Below are 21723 nucleotides of genomic sequence, written 5' to 3' on the forward strand. Positions count from 1 at the left end.
CTCCTCCTCTAACATTAATGATGGTAGCTGGTGGGAGGTCCTCATGGCCCCCTGCCAGTCTTCCAGAGTCATCATTAATGTTTATTTTAACAGCACTGTCATGGTCCAGAGCCCTCGGACCAATCTCCTACTATCTGGTAGGTGCCTCCCCGCCTCATCGACTTCCTTCCTTCTCCTGCTATCCCCTCCACCACTTCTCTGGCTCCTCTGCCTCCTCCTTCCTCTACTGCTCTGGCTCCCGTGCCAATCACCACTCCTTTGGCTCTGCTGCCTTCTCCTTCCTCTACTGCTGTGGCTCCCTTGCCATCCAACCTCTCTGGCTCCTCTGTTACCTCCTCCTTCCACCTCTCTGGCTCCTCTGCCACTTACGGCGGGGACTCCTCTCTACTGTAAGCCCCCAAGAAGTCATTCTGGAGGGGGTACCCAATAGGCCCAGAGGTGAAGTGGCCCTGTTCCTTCCTGATTCGATCCCTGCTTCCATCATCCCCACTCAGATCTATTCCTCATTTGAATGCTGGGTCTGCTGGCTCTCCACCTCTCCTGGCCTCTCTCTGACCTTGGCCACCATCTACAGGTCACCTGGCCTGGTCACCTTCTTCCTCTCTGAATGGACTGACCTCACTTCCTCTTCCTCCCTGTTTCTCCTCCTGGGGATCTCAACATCCACCTGGACTCCCCAGAATACTCCTGTGCTTTTTTGCAACTTATGCAACTCTCTTTCCCTCTCCATTCTACCCTCTGTTCGGACTCACTCTGCTGGTCACACTTTGGATGTTCTCATCTCTTCAGACATCCCCCTCTCTAATCCCCTCACTACTCCCCTCTCCTGGACTGACCACTTTCTTATTTCTTCTCACTTGAAGCTTCCTGACCCCTTGAAAAAGGCCCACCCAGCACTGCCACCTTAAATCGTGGTCATTCGGCCTACGAAGCGAGTGTCAGCGGCTGCCTTTGCCTCCACTTTCCTCCACCTACTACCATGGCTGACTCCCATCCTGACAACCCTTTCCAACCTTCACCTTTCTATCTCTAACACTCTGGATAACCTTGCCCCTGTTATGAAAATCCACCTGAAGCATGCCACCAAGTGCAATTATTGGTATGACTCTGATTCGGTTGCTCTGAAATGCAAGTGCAGGGTACCTGAGAGAAAGTGGGGAGCTTTGGGTGCATCCTCTGACAAACTGGCTTGCTGTTGGCTCCAAAGGCAATACAGACTCTGTAACTTCCCTAGGAAGAGGGTCCACATTCAAGCCCACATCTCTGCAGCCTCTAACAATACAGCCACACATTTTACAATCTGCAAGGAGCTGGCCACTCCTACTGCAGTATCTACCTCTTCTATACCCACCCAGGCCCTCAGCAAAGCTCTGGCTTCTCATTTCACCACTAAATCCCACTACATCCTGTCAGCACTCTCCTCCTCTTCTTTTCTCTCTACCTCCACCTCTCTCGGGCCCTCTTTGGCCGCCCCCTACTTTCCTTCTCGGCCCCCTCTCTCCTGTAACACCTGAAGATGTTTCCAGACAAGTCTGGTCTATGAAAGTCTCATGCAAACAGGTGACCCCCTTCTCCTGGAGAAGTTGGCTGTCTCCCAGCTAACCCTCCACACTGAATCTGTTGGTTTTCTCCATGACCATCAGTCTGGCCACAGAGCAGCCAGAGACACAGAAACTGCACTCCTCAGCATCCATGAAGATCTGCTCTCTAATCTCGACTCTAGCTCTCCCTCTGTCCTCATTCTCCTCGACCTTTCCTCTGATTTTTACACTGTCAACCACAACATCCCGATTACGTGTCACTGCGAGACCCTTGGCATAATGGATCAGGCTCTGGCATGGCTCACCTCCTTCAGCCTGGACCTACCTTCCCAGGTTCAGCTTGGGTCCTTTCTTCCTCCACCTCTCTCTCCGCATGTGGCGTTCCCCAGGGTATTATCCTCTCCCCCTGACTCTTCAACGTCTATCTGGCCCCTTTGGCCCGCCTGATCTCTACCTTCTCCTCTAACTTTCAGTGATCTGCAGATGACATGTAGCTCTCTTTCAGGCTACCCTCAGCCTCCTCCTCTTCCTCGCTCATCCCTGTCTGTCTATCCACTATTGAGGTATGTGCGCCTTCAGCGATCTCTGCCTTAATGCCAGCAAGACTGAGATCCTACTCATTGGGACCCCTGCTCCCGCTTTTACTCTTTCATTCTGGCTGCCTTCCTTGGGCCCTCTGCCCTCACCCTCTTGTGAGGCAAAAAACCTTGGGGTCATCTTCGACTCCACTCTCTCCTTCTCGCCACACATCACAGACCTTGCCTAGAAGGCGCATCTCCAGCTGTACCTCCTCAGAGATATTCTCTCTTTTCTCGCCTTCTCCCAGAACCTCACTGTCTCAAGAGCTCTGGTTCTCGCTAGGCTGAACTACTGCAACAGCCTCTTTCTCAATCTGCCTATCGCTACTCTTTGCCCTCTTCAACTTATCCAGAACAGGGCTGCAAGACATATTCTTGGCCTCAAGCCCAGGGACCACATCTCTCTGGCCCTGAAATCCCTCCACTGGCTCCTGGTGGCTGCAAGGATCAAGTTTAAAACTCTCTGCATTGTCCACAAGGCTTTTTGGGGCAGTGGTACCTCAACTCTCTCTTTCTAAGTATCTTACTCCTAGAGCCTTTCATTCATCTACTTCTAACTCTCTGCAGGTGAGTCGCTTCTCCGAGCAGCTATTGGGGCTAGAACTCCCTCTGGAATGGCCTCCCAGCCTCTCTCTGCCTTGAGCCGGACCTCCTTAAGTTATGGAAGCTCCTCAAGTTCTTTGTTCTCGCTCCCACTCCCCTGCTACCTTTCCCTTGCTCCTGCTCTGTTCTGCTGACTGGCTAACCGGTTGTCCGCTGAGTCTTACAGGACACCAGGCCCCCCTGTCATTCCCCCTGCACTTGCCTCGCCCTACTTGCACTGCCACCTGGCTTACCTTGCACTACTGGGCTGGGACTGCCCCTGTAGTCCCTTCCCTGCACTTAACTTGGCGCCCTGCTGCTCTGGGTGCACTTCTACCTGTACCCTTCCCCTGCAGTTCTTGTTACACACTTGTACGATCTCAATGACACAAGGCCTAGTAAAATCGTTGTTTTGTCCACCCTTTGTTGCCCCTCCCTTGCCTTGTTTGTGCCTTGAAACACTTGTGTATAGGCGCATAATAAATAACAAATCAATCAATCAATGGTAGAATTAAATTAATTGAGATGCTTTGATCTTTAAGATTTTGAGCCAAATATGTATTAATTGTATCATTGTTATTATTAGTTTTAACATCACTACTTCTAATAATACAATGAAGAAGACACATATTTATTATGAACAATACAAATATTCTAAGTATGAGTGTTACAAATATTTTTACAATAGTAACAATGGAAATACTGCTAATAATACATGTTCTCCTTGATACTATTATTAAATCATCAATATTATTTTCATATTTCTACAACATCTTTACAAGAATAACAACTAAACATTACATACATGCCTTCAGAAACCATGTGCACACTTCTGGTTATTGTGGGTATATTCAAAACATGTACAGATGAAGTAGAATAAAATATAGGATACGAAAGGGGCCTTCCTGCCAGCTCAAGGCCTTTCTGCTTCTTCCTGACACCATCATGGATCTTGAGAAGGGGCTGCAAAAGGTCCACATTTACTATTCATAGACCTCCCACAGATAATGAAGATAATTCAAAAGATGCTACCATGGATGTGATGGCCCAAAACCAACATGCTTTTGGTAGTAGAGGAGGAATGTTTTAATTGAAATAACAGATGACACCTGCTATTGTTGGCAATTTATGAAGATGACATTTAATTTCTGTGATAGCCTGACTTGTGAGATATACGCCCTCCCCCACTGTGAATCTGCAATCACTGTTTCTAAATTTGGCCCAACTTGAGCAAAATCTTCCTTGAATTTTAGTGTACAAAAGGCTGAAAGAAAATATAAAAACCTGTCATTGTTCAATGCTCACCGTGTGTCTGTCTCATTTAGAGGCCCTCGTTCCACCTCCCATCAATGTTTTCATAAAGGGGCTCCGGGACCTCGTCTAGCTCCTTGTTCTTGTTGCTCACCTCTAGAGAACCATGGATGGGCAGAGAAAGGGAAAATTACATCATGATGATTCATTTTGACAGAACTTGAGGAGATAAGAAAGTGTGACACATATCTCTGAAATTAAATGGGGGACACAATAACAATAAAGCATGCCCGGCTACATAAATGTTGGTATGTTTCAGCTGTTTGTTTCATGCAAAACTTTTGGGGCCAATGTGCCAGGTGGATCATGTTTCATTTCCAGATTTGGAATACAATACCGTATGCACTCTTGTGCTGTGGTGATCTTCTGTGAGAATTCAGAATGTGTATTGCATGTGACTGTTAAGATTCTAAACAATTGTATGACTTTTCGTTCATTTTTAATAACCTTGATCATGGTCAAAATGTGTGCTGTCTAAATTTGAACCTTAATATGATCAGAAATTGATAATATCTGGATAGGTTTAGGCTAAGAACATTCTAAATATTTGACACGTTTACATATCAATTGAACTGATATTGAAGATGTTGTGCACACACTATTGGGTCTATTGATTGACTCCCGACTGGCAGTTAGTTCAATCTGCTCATCATAAACTGGTCGACAGGCTTAAGTGGTTACATGTGACTTCATCGAATCCCAAAATAACAAATGAAATTTCAACGAATACAAAACAACTAATACCAAAATAATTCATTTCTTTTTCATTGTTTTTGGGGGGGTTCCCTCCCAAAGCCTGCCTTTTTTTACTGATACTTTTCCCCCACCCCAAAACCACTTTTCCCACTCCCAGCCTCATTTCTAGTTTTTCCCCAAATTAGTTATTTTCATTTTCGTTGTTTTTGTATTCATTGTAATTTCATTAGTTATTTTATATTCAATATAATCACTGCATACCGCTAGAGTGATTAAAGTGCTCTACCTGTTAGTCTGATCTACCAGTTTATGATAGGGGGAAAGAGGAGGGTTAATTTGGCATCTGGTAGGGCAGGTAGCAAGGTAGGAGTGATGGTGCAATTCTGGGGTTGCGGAGCAGAAGAATTTGGTGTCGGAGAAGGGGGCAAGAAAGGCCAAGCAGCAGAGGAGAGGGTAGCGGACACAGAAAGGGGAGAATGGGTATGAGAGGAGAGGAATACCAGTGCCTGGGGAGGAGAGGAATAAAAGTACCATGGGGGTGGGTGAGGAGGTAGCAATGGGGTGCAGGGGGTCCCCTTGCATAAAAGAGGGAAAGAAAAAAAGTAAGCAAGAAGGACCATAAGTAAGGGAGAACGAAATGAAGAAGGAAAATGAAGGAGGGAAACTGATTGAATGAAACAAAAGAGGATAGACACAAGAGCAAGAAAAGAAGCAAATGAAGAAAGGAAGATGAAAGAAAGAAATGTAAAGCTTTCAACATTTAAATCTGAAGACGAACAGTACATCCCGACAACCATCAGGTTGCGATCAGTCCTCAAATTACATTAAAACTACTAAATGGCATGCAGTAAGAACAACGAGGACTTAGAATCCAGCAGTCCATATGTCAGTCCATTTGGGGCAAACATAGACATCAAACTGCCATGAAGGTACAACGATATTCATTTTCAATTATATCAATTTCTGACCAAAATAAGGTTCAAATTTAGACAGTGAAAATTCTAACTGTGATAAAGTTAATAAAAATGAACACATCGTAACACAATTGTTTGGCATCTTAATAGTCGGATAAAATATATATATATTTTTTTAGTTTGTCTACAAGGTCACCAGCGCAAGAGTGTATACAGTACAGTATTTTATATCAATTGTGTTAATACATAGGATTAGAGTGCCGTTCACTGTTCAGCACATGTAGCTAATATACCTTATCACATATGCTAATATATGTAAACAAGAAGAGGTAAGTGCCAGGTAGGTTAAGGTTTAGCACATTCTTTAGTAATTATTCATTTTCAGATGAACATCCTAATGATAATTGACAAGGCACAACATGCTTGTTGACCATCTATGACCTTGACATTCACATATCAAGTTCACTATGTTTGTCCTTTCCATGCTGAGAGCTGAAAAATATACTCTGGGGTCTCTATATTGGCAAACTGTACCATGCAGGGAACGTCCCCAATGCACATATTCCTACTGCTCTACAGCTGTGATTTTTAACTAGGTAGTATAGTATCAATATTAAAAGTGCCCTGTCAAATGCTTGATCCTCAGTTCCAAAAGACCCCAAGACTGCTGATCTGCTCTGTAATGGTTATCTCATTCTAGCATACATAACAAAAACATAGTTATATGAAAATTAAATTCCTAAAAAGATGCACTTGTTTTCCCAATTGCAACTCCTTGCATATTTTGAGTTGCAATTCTCTTTACATTTTCTCAGGTTTGTTTTGGGGCTCTTGTCAGTTTCCAGCTTCCTTGTCTTCTTTGCTTTACCATCCATCCAGAAGCACATGTTATTATATAACTTATTGATTTAATTAACGGGGGCAGTGATTTGTCCCTCAAGGTTTTTATTTACCCTTGTGGAACTGAATCGGTCTGCTTGGATGCGTGCAGGGATGACATGATTCCTATCTGGCTGATCATTCTTAGATGGGCAGGGAGGTGGCTTTGCATATATATGGTTCCTTCCTGTCGACCTATTAGGAAAGCTTTCCCTTTGAGCAACTGTTCTTCCATATACTATGGACCCCCAAGTATTTTGCTTTTGTTTTACACCTTGTCCAGTGCAATGAAGCACTCCACTGGCCTTTTGCTCATTTGTTATGGGGAAACAGGCAAGCCCTTCACATTGTCAGTACTGGGAATCTATGGTTCCTTTTGTCTTTTTACATGTTATCTATTGTGGGTAACTTTTTCATATTGCACAATGCATCTTCCAATGCAGTGCAATAGGTATACTTTTGTATCACCCTATACCCATACTCAAAGGATTTTTGGTTACTTTTAAAGATGCATAAAGACAAGCAAGTGACAGCAGTTACACTTTTACCATTTTTACTGTATTTTTAGTTAGCTCTCTTGTGTTTACCAGATTTGGCTACTAACTGTGGCTAGTGTCCTAACATGGTCGTGCCACAGTGTTTTTCGCTTGTTCTTTGGCTATTTTGTTCTTTGGCCTTCTTCATGCCTTGTCAGGTCAGGAATGTCCTTTTATTGTTATGCATTTGCCAGGAAAGCAATGCTTTTCGCTGGCTAGTGCAGGCCATGTGTGTTGGAAGCCAGAAAATGGGCTGGGACTGTCTGGCTCCAATTTACAAACTAGTTCTGGTGTGTCTTGAGTGTATGCATGAGCTTGCCCACAGTGATCCCTAATTAGACCACTGTAGGGGTGTGTGGGGCAGATGTTTCTATTGGAGGGCTGCGCTCACCTGAATTTAGGATAAGAAGAGGAGTCCTGCAGCCATTCAAACAGATCTGAAGATCAGCCAAGCATCCTGTGAAGCTGTGCAGATGAAAGAAGACTTGTGGATCGGTCCTAAAGAGGCCTGGTGAACAACTCTTGCTACTGTTCTGTAAGAGCCCTGTCTGGCTCCTGATCTCAGAAGACTCTTGCTAGTTCTTTGACCCTTTGGCCTGGTGGAAACAACCACTCCCAATTTCTTCTAATGGCCCTGCAGTTTGGAGTCTTCAGAAGTGTTCCTGGGCCATTCAGTGGGCTGACCAGCTCCAGTTTGTGCTACCACATTAGAAGTGTTAGCAATCTGTGTTTTGACTCAGAACTTCAGGGGTCTTCAGCTTGTCCCTCAGGTAGCCTTCCTGCAACGCTTTGGCATCACAACATCCACGGGTCCTGAAATAGATAGCTTTCTTTGACTGCAACAACTGAGACACCTGCTGTCGCCATGCACAGTGACAATCACTGGAACCAGCCATCCCTCGTCTGTTAGAGTATTCAGAGGAGTCATGCATCAGTGCCTACTGCATTCATTCACTGGAGAGTGTTGCATTCTGCTCCGGGACCCAACCAGAACTTCAATGGCACCCACAGCTCTTGGGCACCTGCTACTGGATCCAATAGCGGGAAAACCTACCCCCAGCGATCCTCATTGGACCTGTGAAGCCTGAGAAAAAATGGGTGTTGAGTAGTAACACTACTTACTGGTGTCCCTATCTCCACCCTTTAAATGTTTGTGAAGAACTTTGATTTATTTTACAATTCTTGGCTTTGGCAACACTTGTTCCAAAAGCCCGCCAAAAGGTAGAAAAGCATTTTACTCACCAGTAAACTCCTTGGACAATCTTCTGAACCAATGTTCACATCCATAGGACCCACTCGCAAACTTTTTCATAACTTCTAAAACTATCTGAGAGCTTTGTGAACTTTTGGGCACATGGCCTCAGTCAACTTAGGGTTGGACTTTATAAGTAAGGATTGCTATTTTTCTGGGTTGTTGGTGCCTTTGTTAATTACTTACCTTCCTTGACAGGTATTGGGGTTGTGACTTGCATACTTTGCATTGACTAACGGTGACTGTATATATGTTGTATATTCGCAGTGTTGTCTTATGGTATTACCTGCACTGTTCATTTTTATAGTGTGTTCCTTGGCCAATAATAAATATCATATTATGTATACTTACTGTTTATGTGTAATCCTTGACTTCTTCACTGTGTGTACTCATTGTGGACTCCTGGCTACACTCACCTCGCCTGAGACTAAGCAGAGACCACTGTCTTTGCTACATTGATTGGTTTGACTGAACTCCGAAGGTTTCCCCTGCTCACTGCAACTAGGGCGGCCTCCTAAATTCTGTCTACCAAGCCAGAGTTTAGAAATCCATCATAACACCCCCATACTATTTTATCCATGCATTAATCTTTTGGGTGTCTAGTTGAGTGGCATGCATTAGCACACAGATAGAACCTAGTTGTACATAGTTAGAACATCCACCTACTAAAGTGCTGCATTCAGAAGAAAGAGATGTGGATGGCCTCACACTTCCTGAAGGTCAATGTTTCCAAAACCAATTTTCTTTTACTTTCCAATGCACACTATTTTCCCTCTCTCATCGATTGGTTGAAAGATGTCCCTTATGCTGTCTCCACTGCTACAGCACTTTACATCTCTTATTATCTTTATTGTCTGTTCTCCCAAACAGTAGATGTGTGACCAAATCTGTGAATGTTCACGTCTTTCCCACATAGTATTGACGCTTGTATTCTGCATATGAGTTGTACCTATTAGTCCAGGCCATTGCTTTCCCTCGATGAGACTCTGGGAAATTGTTCTTTATTTACCCAAGCTAGTTTTTCAATCCAGGCCATTGGCTGGGGCCAGGAAATGTCAGCATAGCACTGCCTTTCTGAAGCTACTTCACTAGTTTCCCATCAATGCCTGGCTTCCCATCAGGCCTGTCTAGCTTAGGAAGGTGTCAGTAGCAGAATTTTTTCTGACCTGGCAGCCCAACTCCTGAACATTCATGTGTGGTTCCAACTAACAAAGAGCTTCTTTAGATTTGTGTTTAGACGTAACTAGTTTAAAAGAAATCCCAAAGTTGCCTTTGGAATCCCACGTGTTCTCGTATTGCCCTTAAACCGGGCTGCAAATGTCAGTGTGTTTTTGTGTTGGGTCGTTTTTTATTCTTTATTTTTCATTTTTTGTACTCACACGTTTTCAGTTAAATATTTATCTTAATTTTTTGCTACTTTACAGCTTACAGTCTATTTTTTACAGACTTGTTCGCCGGAATACCAGGGATTTTCTTTTATCTTTTTTGAATAGAAGGGTATAGTAAAATTATTGGTTTTATGTTTTCTCCTTTATATAAACATAGTGTCTATTCATAAACATTCATATTCAAATTTTGCATTTGCTTCTTCTGTTTACATAACCATGTTAAACATAGATTTTTGTAAAACAAATGTAGTATATGAAGCAGTGCTGGTGTTTGGGTTTATGATGGCCAATGCATTTCGGAAAAAGTCCGTCTTCAGGGCTCAAACCTTTAAATACAGTCATGATTTCATACAGTGTTTGTAAAAACCAAACATTTCAAATTCAGACAATTCAAAATCAAACAATTCAAAACGCGTTTCAAAATAACACATATGTACTGGGGAGAGAGACTCAAAAATAATAAAGAAAAACCAAAAACAAATTGTGATTAGTGCGTGTTACCTAGCACTTCTTTCATAATAAACATCATTACTTATGTTTGTTTGTTATCTACTACCTCGTTATGACTCTTTCCAGAGTCAGCTGCACCTGTGCTTCACTTTGAATGGCTTCACGCCATTAGATTCCTGCTTGAAAGCCCTGCAAAATACAACATCATTCGTATATGTAACCTAAATCAGTAAGAGTTTCTTAACTCGGGCATCCAACTAGCTCAATCATTGCCCTCTTAACTTAACTCTTAACTTGCAGGTTTTGTATAATCTTTTCAGGCATGCAGGATCAGCGAGCGGCAAGGGTGGCAGCCATTACTGCTCATCACCCACATGTCTCTTTATCTTCCGGGGTCCAAAACGCGCCTGCGTTACAGAAAAAGTCATTGATGACATCACTGATAACATCACATATCTAGGCCACTTGTTTTCGTTCAGACATGTTTAGACCAGGTGTTTTTGTTCACTGACAGTCAGAATATGAGAATTCAAATGGTGCTATAGGTCTAGATGTTAACCTTGTTGTATGTTATTAAAGTACTTTCCTTAGGGTTTGGTCTCAGCTCATGGTGCACATACACGAAGAAATAAGAAGGCCTCAAACACATAATTCATTTGCAAACATGAAGATGAGCTTTAATGTTATTGACAATTTCTGGGGATGTTGTTTCTTTCTTCCACACTTTAGTTTCCCTGTATGTGATTCTGATTTGTGTGCATTGTGGGTCTTCACATGTATTGTTTGTACTAACACAAGTGCATAGTAAGTCTTGAATAGTTAGCTATTTATTCCGTGTTTAACATTACTCAAAACTCTGATAAGGTAGCATTCAATATTTCCTATCCAAAATTACCAGATTAAAAATATTGTACTTCTATGGTGCATGCTGCAGCCATTGCCTATGTGTGTGTATGATTAGGTTCCTGTATTGACAACAACACTCCAATATAGGGCCTGATTCATGGAAGTGTTTTATAATGGCGCAATCCCAAAGGAAAACGTTCCATGAATCAGGCCCATAATGTTTTGGTTGGATGTGTACATGCTTTAATACATTATGTAGTTCATGATCGTTTCCCAATCAACACAGACATTGTGTTACCAACATTATAAACACAACCCCTTCTAGGGACTTTTCATCAAAATTAATTTAGTAAGTGATGTAATCAGTGACGTCATCAATGACATTTGTGATGTCATCTTTGATGCCCTGGGTGTTAGTTTTAGCAGTGCACGGTGGTGGATTGAGTAATGGTTGCCTAGGTTACCATAACTGGCCACATTCTGGGATTTTTCGGTTTTACTTGTATCAATAACATCCCTTTAAAAACTGTTTTTCATTGAATTTTCATAGGTTTTTATTAGTGCAACTGAACCCTAACGTCCCTTTAACAAAGTTTTTTCATTGAATTTCATACGTTTTTAATAATAATACTTAATTTTTTACTGAATTGCATAGGTTTTTATCAGTGCAACGTAACCATAACGTCCCTTTAATACTTTTTTCTGTGAATTTCATAGGTTTTTATGAGTGAAAATGTGTCATGATGTTACATCACTGTATATAAGTTATTAATAATTCCACTATTAACATATATGAAAAAACTGTAAACCTCCTTTAACAAACATATTTTTTCCAACAAATACTGATGTGTGTCGTTATCAGCAGCGCATGCTGGAGATGCAAGTCATGGTTTAATTGCCTAAGGCATGAGGCTACCATGACCCCAGCCCCACCAAACCACTCCTGTTATCCACTGCACCTACCCTGCATCCTAGTTCAGTTTTCACTATATCCTCGTTATGTGACCAATGCTCAGTGCTTATGGCTTGCAGCTATGTCACGGTTCGGCCTCAGAACTTGCCAATAAAAGTAGTGAAAAAAGAAGTGTACGCAGGCAAGAAGTAATGCAGGCTTATTCAGGACCCAGATGCAGCTGGGGCAGCAATTTTCAAAAAGATTGTGGAACAGAACTGCAGGAAAAGGCACTGTCAAAGAAACGCCCCTAAATCTAAGACTTTTATAATAATCGAGCTGATGAATATTAGTAATTTTTGCAAGATGAAAAACTCTGCCCACACCAAGATGATTGCAGCAATTTTCAAAAAGATTGTGGAACAGAACTGCAGGAAAAGGCACTGTCAAAGAAACGCCCCTAAATCTAAGACTTTTATAATAATCGAGCTGATGAATATTAGTAATTTTTGCAAGATGAAAAACTCTGCCCACACCAAGATGATTGGTGCTGGCACATCAGACCATTATAGAAAAACATACATTATGCTCTGTAATCAGGTCACCAAACCTTCCCACACCACCCTCGTAATATGTGAAGTCACAATCCAACCCCCACTTCCCACATCATAATGGTAATTCATTTAAACATTTGAGATGACCAGCAGAACCTTATTCAACTACCCCTGTCATTGCATCTAAGTTCTCGTGAGAAGCGCTTCCTTCCATGACATTGCCAGAGCCTTGAACCACAGACGTACTGCTATACAAATGTTGCATATTAAGAGAACTCTTTGTCCTTCTTCCCAGGCAAAATGTGCTAAGGGGCAATTTGAAACCGCCGTGGCTCGCTTAAACTCCATCTAAAAATCATGTTTTGCAAATTATTTTGATTTATTAAATGGTTATGCCCTCCTTGCCTGTCGGTGGGACCCATGGGTTCTGTGACCTTGAAAAATAACAACTGTTTTTTTTTTTTGCTTCTTACTATAACTGCTTGGGATCGTGAGACCTGTGATGTGTTACCAGCCGCTGCGGCTTCATTGCAAATTAATAAAAGTTAACACGTTGGCTACAAAGGCATGCTAGTATGCCTATTTACTGCATTTTATCCTACAACTATGTTTGGTTATACTTACCGGTGCCCCTTCATTTCTGTTATGTGTACATTTCTTTTGTTCTGGGTTTAACTTGTGTAACGATTAGAAAGAGCCCCCTCCCCTTTTACAGTGCTACTCTCGCAATTGATATGTGCGCACCTTTTTACCACGCAGAACTTGCATTTTTATTACAGAGCCATGGCCAGTCTCCGCAATCCATGGGGTATAGGCTTCGGCCATGCCGCATTCCCCAATAGGCAAATCAGAGTAGACATTTTTTCCTGCATGAAGGCCAGGCCCACTGCCCAGGCAGCAAGGTTTTACACTATATTTTGTGCTTAATTTTTGACACTTTCAAAAAAGTAAAACAGAGGACAGATTTGCAAAAGCATGCTTTCAGGTCCTTGCTGATCCTCGTTGTTTCAGTTTGCTGCAAGCCTGTCCAGCACTTCTGGCTGCAGCCGCAAGCAGAATTTTGTTTCCCATTCAAACCTGGTGCTTCGGCTACACTGCATGCCCCAATTAGTAACTCAGAGTAGGCATTTGTCCTTGCTGAGGGCCAGACCCACTGACCATGTACCAAAGTTAAACCACTATATTTTGTACTTACATTTTGACACTTTGGAAAAATAAAACACAAGACAGATTTGTAAAACCATGCTTTGAGGTGCTTGCTGATGCTCCACGCAAATGTTTGCCCAAATCCTGTACAGTTCTCCGGGCTGTAGCCACAAGCAGAATTTGTTTTCGCATTCAAACCTATCCCAATTTCAAAAAATGTTATGAAGTAGCCGGTCCCTGGTGGCCATGGTCAGTAACTAGATTGTTTAGGGCATGGCCCATGTTTTATTTTTTTTTAAATGTCAAAATGCACATACAATAAATAGTCATATAACGTAGCCCCCGCTTGACAAAATCTATTCAGACTTTGCACAAACATTCACGGTTGGGTCTATAATCTTTTCTGAAAACATTTGTGCAGACTTGTCAAACAGCGACAAAGTTATGAGCCATCTAAACATTTTGAGACCGCCCTCTAAATTTGCTCCCTCTTGACAAAATCCCACCAAACTTTGCAAAAACTTTCAAATCTTGGTCTAAAATATGTTTGCAAACCTTTCTGCAGATTTGTCAAACAGTACCAAATTTATAAGCCGTTCACATATTTTGGGACCCCCCTCAAATTTTTCCCCCTCTTGGCAAAGTAGCACAAAACTTTGCAGAACCATTCAGGGTCAGGTCTAAAATAACAGAATTTCATGCAGTTTCATTGAGTGGTGCCAAAGTTATAAGCCATCCAATAACTGCTTTTCACCTACCCCGTAATGCAAAAATATGCATGTATGTCCCTAAAAAGATGTTTTCGGACTTCGTAGAAGAAAATTACACCCAATTTTTGGCTTTTTACGGCCATATCCCATCCCATCCCCATCAGGCCTCAATTCCCCAGAGATTGTTTCATTAGTTTCTCAAGTTCAATGTTGTGTTTTTCAATATGGTTTTATTGCAATGTTCATGGACTACGGGTGCAGTTTGTAAATCCAACATGGCATCCATTTCAAAGGTTTGACACAACTCACATTTTTAATTGACCAATCAGCAAGGGTGTATGATGTCCGGCAACGTCATACTGCTCTGTGATTGTTCCATAGGCGTCCTCGGACTCCGAATCAGGAAATTAGTCTGCAGACCGGACCCAGATATCACTAATTTCTTTGGACCTACTTTCTGGTAATTTTTTTCAAAAACTACTGGACAGATTACACCAAATTTGCAAAAGCATGCTTTTGGGAACAAGTCACCACTCTTCCTGCAAGTTTGATGCAAATCCGTCCAGCGGTTTTTGGACTGTAGGCAGGAGCAGATATTTTCATATCCATTGAGTCTGTGAGGATTTCAAAAATGTTGAAACCCCCCTATAACTTTGCCCCCCTGGACGAAACTGCACCAAACTTCTCAAAATCATTCTGAGGTGGCATATACTTTATTTGTAAAGTTTAGAATTCATCAAACGGCACCAAAGTTATAATCTGCCATAAAGTGCTCTTTCTATGAGTTAAGGAACTTAACCATAACTACAGGACCACTATGTTGCAACCCCCTGGACGAATCCTCCCAAAACTTTACAAAAAAGGTATATGTCCCCCTTAGAATGATACTGAGAAGTTTGGTGTGGTACCGTCAGGGGGGGTCAAAATTATAGGGGTGGTCCCCAAATTTTTGGAAATCCTCATAGACGCAATGGAAACAATAATTTGTTCATGCCTACAGCTCAAATGGCTAGACAGATTTTCACCAAATTTGCAGCAGGAGCTTTTGTAAATTTGGTGTAAATCTGTTCAGTGTTCTTTTTACCAAAAAGTTCATAAAAAACACTTGTGATATCTGGGTCCAGTCTGCGGACTCGCTTCCCTTTCTGGTCCGTGGACACCCCTCTAGACCAATCAGGGTCTGATGTGATGTCCGCAGACATCGTACGCGCCTGTTTGGATGGTGAAAAGCATGAGGTGCATCATATTTTTTTAAACGGCATGTAGGATCCTGGAAAACAGCTGGTGTCCGCACATAGCGAGTTGGGGAAAAAGTCTGGAAAACACATTTGGGGTTATTTGGTGGCCGAAAGAGGGGCTGAAAGAGTGGGGTTGGAATAAAGATAACATGAGGATGTTTTTATAGGTGAATCCTCGAACACTGCAGTATTCTTCGTACAGCGTTGTGAACGAGCTGTTTGGACAACACATTTGGGGTTATATGATGGCTGAAAGAGGGTGTGGAAAGGGTAGGGGAGTGGAATAAAGATGATATGGAGCTGTGTTTATAGGTAAAAAAGGTTTTGCAGTTGCTTTCGAGTCAGCGGGCAATGTTTGTGTCAGCGGACATCATTTCAATTGCAGGGGGTTCAGGGTGAGGTTTTTGTAATGTGAAGATGTATTGGCTGGCCATCTCCCAGCTTAATCCACACATGGAATCTGTTGGTTGTCTCCACAACCACCAGTCTGGCTTCAGAGCTGCTAGAAGCATGGAAACTGCACACCTGAACACCCGTGAAAACCTGTTCTCTAATCTTGATTCTAACCTTCCTTCTGTCCTCATTCACCTTTCTTCTGCTTTTGATACAGTCAAATATGCAATCCTGCTCTGTCTGGCTGACCTCCTTTCTCACTGGATGACCATCTCAGGCTCTACTAGGTTCGTTCCTCTCTTCTATCTCTCTCTATTTGTGGTTTTCCCCAGGGTTCTAACCGTTCTCCCTGGCTTTACAACCAATACCTGGCACCTCTTGCCCACCGAATTGCTGCTTTCTGCTCCAACTTTCAGTGTTATGCGGATGACACCCAGCTCTCTTTCAGGCTCCCCTCGGCTGCCTCTTCTCCTTCTCTCATTCCAGATTGTCTGGCCGCAATTCAGGAATTGTGTGCCACCAATGATCTTTGCCTTAATGTCAATAAGACTGAGATCATCCTCATCGGAACACCAGCTCCCCCCTTTCCTCTCTTTCTGGCTGCCCGCTCTGGGCCCTCTTCCTGCTCCTACCTGTGAGGCTAAGAACCTTGGGGTCATCTTCAACTCCACCCTCTCCTTCTCTCCTCACATCTCTGATGTCTCTAAGATGTCAAACTATAGGCTGCACCTCCTCAGAGGTATTCTTCCTTTCCTCACTGACCTCCAGAAGCTAACTGTCTCCAGAGCTCTGGTCATCTCTAGGCTGGACTACTGCAACAACCTCTTTATAAATCGTTCTGCCTCTACTCTCCAACCTCTACAACTTATCCAGAACAGAACTGCAAGACTTGTCCTTGGCCTCAAGCCCAGGGATCGTATCTCTCCTGCTCTGAAATCTCTTCATTGGCTCCCAGTGGCAGCAAGGATCAAGTTCAAGACCCTCTGCATCGTCCAAAAGGCTTTCTGGGGCCTGGGATCGCACTAAATGCAACTTTCTCTTCCTAAACATCTCCCTTCTCAAGCTCTCTGATCATCTACCTCCAACTCTCTGAGGGTCTAGTCGCTTTTCCGGATCTCTATCTTCGGAAGGGGCCTCCCTCTGGAACAACCTCCCTTCCTCTCTCAAATGTGAGCAGAACCACCTCTGGTTCCAGAAGCAATTCTAGACTTTCCTCTTTGCTTCTGCTTTGTTGATTCCTCTTCCCTGCTGGTGTCTCTATCTGCTCCATGTACTGGTCACCTGGCCACCCTCTGGACTTGGGCCCAGGCTCCTGCTTGTCCAGTTGCACATTACAATGCCTCTTGCCTCCCCCAGCACTTGTGGTCTGTATCTGCAAGCCCCTTCTCTCTGCACTTATGAGTCATCCGTTGGCTGTACTTTCTGATTTACCTGCACTGAGCCACCCGCTGGCTGCACTTTTGAGTTACCTGCACTTCTTTCCCCCCTTCCCTCGGCACTTCTTGTTAGGGAGAATTCTCCAGAATGGCTAATTTCCCTTACCTCCTGAGTCCCTCAGCAGCTATGCTGGATTTCTAGGATTTAAACCTCTCACCTGGTAAGAGTGTGAGCCTTTTTTCCCCACTGCTACATGTGTTTTTGGCTATGTGTTGTGCATTTTGTGCTCATGGACTATGGAGTCTCACCTACTCCATAGGCATCATCTGTTTACTGTGTCACACAGCACCTTTAGTGCAGTGACACAGGGTTGTCTTTTTAGACTTCCCACTATTAAACTCCATTTTCTGGGACTGTCTACTGTCTCCCAGAACATGTAAAGTTGCCATTGACTTTTACTAGTCTTTTTAAATTTACAGACCCAGTCCAAACTATTCTTCCATAGAGTACTGGAAGGGTTAATAGTTATCCTTTGTTGTCTGTTCCCCATTGGAACATTATTTCGTTCCCCTTTCTCTAAGATTTGGCTGGTGGCAGGGGTATCTACCATTTTTATTTTACCATGAGCTATGAAAATAGCCTCGGTACTGTTAGAGGCTATGGTGGTAGCCTTGAACTTTAATACGCTGGACCCCTTTTAATTTTATTTGGTTCCGGTTGGGTTTATTCTCCATTTCTTTTTGTAAAGGTCTTTCTCGTGTTTCACTTTGCGCGCCAAACCAGGTTTGGTTCCTTTGTTCACAGTCCTTTGGCAGGCTTCTGCACAGAATTCTCCTTAGGCGCCTGAATGTCTGAGGGGGACAGGATGTGATGGAGGGGTTTTAGACCCCCTGCACAGGGTCTCCTTGGAGACCCAAGTTGCACTCTAGTTTGATTGGCTAGGTGGCTGTCCAGTCAGGACAGCCACCCTGCTGTGTGATTGACAAGGCTGTGTGAATGTGAGAAAACTGCTTAAAAGCAGGTCTCTGGGACTTTGAAGGCAGAGTCGCCACTGGAACGAGAGAAACAACAAGGAGCTGAAGGAAGACGACTGCTGCAACTACTGGACATCCCAGTGAAGCCCTGCTGCAGGTCCGAATCGCCTGACACTCCGAAGACAGTAAAGATCCGCAAGGAGTCTTCTCCCCTTGAGCCTGGTGGGACCAACCAGCTCACAAAGCCCCTGGACCTCCTCTTCAGCCTGGTCGAAATTTGCTGTGCTACAGGAAACTGGATAGCCAGTGAGAGAGTCCATTTGCGCTTTTAAGGAGCGTACCTTTTATTCAAGGCTTTGCTCTGCTGCTGGCTTCTTCCCGGGGCAGCGCAGGACCCTCCATTCTTCCTCCTTCTTGTCAGTACGACAGTCACTTCAGGAACCGTGAGCCTGCAAGAACTGTCAGGAACTACCGCCTCAGCTACAGCATTCTTCTTCATCCAAGGTACTGTTCAAATCTGGTCGTTCGTTCCGTCCGACCGCAGTGAAAGTGTTTTAAATCTTTCACCTCTCCGAAGGCTTGTCCTTCTCTATTCTTTTGAATAACTTTTCCTCCAAACAATTTCGTTTTGAACTCTTGGCAAAGACTTAACCGCAAACTCCTCTGAACTGTGTGATCCTCTGCAAAGACTCTGAACCATTAACATTGGGTTAGGCCTATTGATTTCAATCCTAGTTGTAGTAAGACTTTTCTAGATTGCCCTGCCTATCACGTGTTGGTGTTGTTGATTTTTGATAACCTTGTTGTTTCCCTCCCTATTTAAATTGCTGGAGTGCCATTTTGCTCACACTTCATTTTGAGCTTAACTTGTCCAGAATTTATTGGGTGTTGTGTAGTGTATTAAGATTGTGATTTTCTGCTGCTTTACATTTGTGAACTGTTTTGTAACTGATGGTGTAAATAAATGTATATTCTTTTATTCAGAAACCTTGAATCAGTGTTTGTTTGAACCATAGTAATTGCTGTCCTTTGTGTAACTTCTGATACTGCTCACTGTACTCTTGAGATAAGTCTGGCTGCTCAGCCATCACTACCACTTTACTGTGTAGTACAGGCTTGTACCAAAGGTGAATTTGTATTTGCACTTGTAGTCTTAATTGTGTGTGGTATTCCCAAAGGGTACTGCATATGATTCTGCCTAGCACTTCTCCCCTACCACTTCCCTGCACTGGTGTGATCTGAATGACTCAAGGCCTAGTAAGATAGTTGTTTTGTCCTCCCTCTGTTTCCCCCTCCTTGTCTTGTCGAGCCTAGAAACACTTGTGTACAGGCGCATTATAAATGCTATATCATACCATATTATATCATATTGTATGGTATGTTCATGTCATATGGTTTGATTCTATTGTGGTGGTTGTGGCCAGTGGCCAGATTCTTGGGGGCAGCCATGACCCCAGAAATCTGGCTACTGGCAAGACATAGTATAAAAATGTGTACATAGTAGTTATAGGTAATGTAGGCGGAGTATATGATCAATATCGGTGCCCGTAGACATATTTTCAATTGCAGGGCATTCAGGGTGAGTTTTGTTATGTGAAGGTGCATTGTACATACTTGTTATATGGTTTAATTCTATTGTGATCATTGTGGCCAGTGGCCAGTGGCCAGATTCGTGGGGGCATGGCCTACCCAAAGGTTGGACCACTGGCAATGCATGGTATAGTAATATGTGATTAGTAATTATAAGTAATGTAGGGGAAGTACACAGTGTTTTAAATATGGTGGAATGATATAATTAAAGTGTATATGGTTTTTATGATTGCAGTACAATTGTGGACAGTGCTCCTTGATGTCTCCTCTGCCTTTCATACAGTCAACAATTGTATCCTCATTAAACGGTTCCATGATGCCATTAGCATCATGGACCGGACACTGGACTGACTGATTTATTTTGCTTACTAACCACCCATAACATCTGCAACTGGGCTGTTTGTACTCCACCACCTCACTGTGTACCTGCAGAGTACCCCAGGGTTTTATCCTGATTGTGGCTCTTCCATATCTATTTTATTCTTCTGGCTCACCTGATGTCTCACTGGCAACACATAGTGCCTCATTACGAATTTGCCGGTCCGGGAACTGGGGTACCAGTAAGCATGCTGGTACCGTAGTTCCCGAACCAGCAAACTATGAGTTCTGCTCACGGGTGCCTCTGCAGCCAACAGGTCTGACTGGTGGCTGCAAAGGCACCCGTGAGCCGAGCACATCGGATGCACCGGCACCATTCACGAATGGTGCTGGTGCATCTGACCTCCCCATTCCCATTGAGCCCTGTGGGGCTCGAATGGGGAGTAATGAATACCGGCACCCGGCAATGGGGACCGACCGGGTCCACCAAGGTCAGAATGCCCACGTTTGTCCCCATTGCCGGGTGCCGGTAAATTCACAAGTTTGGCAGCAGCCGCGCCGGATTTACCGGCACGGCTACCGCCAAACTCGTAATGAGGCCCTATAGTATATTAATATGTGTATAGTAAGTATAGGTACTGTAGGGGGAGTATACAGTATTTGTAATGTGGTGGAATGATATAATTAAAGGGTATATGGTATTTATGATTGTAGTACAATTGAGGATAGTGCTCCTTCATGTCTCTTCCGTCTTTCACACAGTGAACCATTGTATCCTCATGAAATGGTTATATGATACCTTCAGCATCATGGACCGGGCACTGCACTGGCTGATTTGTTTTCGTCACTAATCACACTTCCCATCTGCAACTGGGCTGTTTGTACTGCATTATCTCACTGTGTACCTGCAGAGTACCCCAGGCTTTTATCCTATAATTGTGACTCTTCCATATCTATTTCATCCCTCTGGTTCACCTGATGTCTTTCTTTTTTTCCCATGTCCAGTGTTACGTTAATAACACACAGCTTTGCCTAAACTTCCCTGAATTAATATGTTATCCTCGTTTTCATCCCTGATTGAACACCATCGAGGCATTGTGTGCAGCAACAAATCTCTGTCTCAATGCCAGTAAAGTACAGAATTGAGAAAACTGGCTACCCCACTCTATGTCCAACCAGGGCTGGCGTGGTGATCTAAAGAATTATTGTGACAAAAGGCTATCACCTACAACTTTGGTAAGCCACAATTATGCAAGACATATCTCGTACTTAGTGCAAAGAAAAAATGAACCATCCCATTCAATTGATACACTCACAACATAGCAGTTTCTTGAATATGTCCATGTCAATTTATTAGATGTTTAAGACCAATTTAGAAAAATTAAAAAAGAGAGGGAGAATGAATCAATAACACGCACATTCATCTTAATACATCAACATATTATTCTCGCTCACTTGTTAAAAAACAGTATGCTTTATATGGGGTTCATTGTCTTAGACAAAACTACTATGTACACTTCAGCAGTTTACAGATACAAGATTATGTTATTTGACTAGT

General features: G+C 43.1%; 1 protein-coding gene across 3 annotated transcripts in view; it reads right to left on the bottom strand.

The window, feature by feature from the left end:
- The window catches only part of LOC138513745 (scavenger receptor cysteine-rich type 1 protein M130-like), a 490460-nt gene that overhangs the window by 290446 nt on the left and 178291 nt on the right, over nucleotides 1-21723 (bottom strand). For 2 of the 3 annotated variants that reach the window (XR_011281805.1, XM_069628827.1), the window contains exon 7: nucleotides 4007-4108. Coding sequence is in view for 2 of the 3 variants with exons in the window: in XM_069628827.1 (XP_069484928.1) it covers nucleotides 4023-4108 (86 nt within the window). In the remaining variant the exon portion in view is untranslated. Of the gene's footprint in view, nucleotides 1-3477; nucleotides 3665-4006; nucleotides 4109-21723 lie in introns of those variants that run through there. The other variant, XM_069628828.1, reaches the window with a different exon arrangement.

This window comes from Ambystoma mexicanum, chromosome 12, assembly GCF_040938575.1.
Source record: "Ambystoma mexicanum isolate Mex_15411 chromosome 12, UKY_AmexF1_1, whole genome shotgun sequence".
Classification (NCBI taxonomy): domain Eukaryota; kingdom Metazoa; phylum Chordata; class Amphibia; order Caudata; family Ambystomatidae; genus Ambystoma; species Ambystoma mexicanum.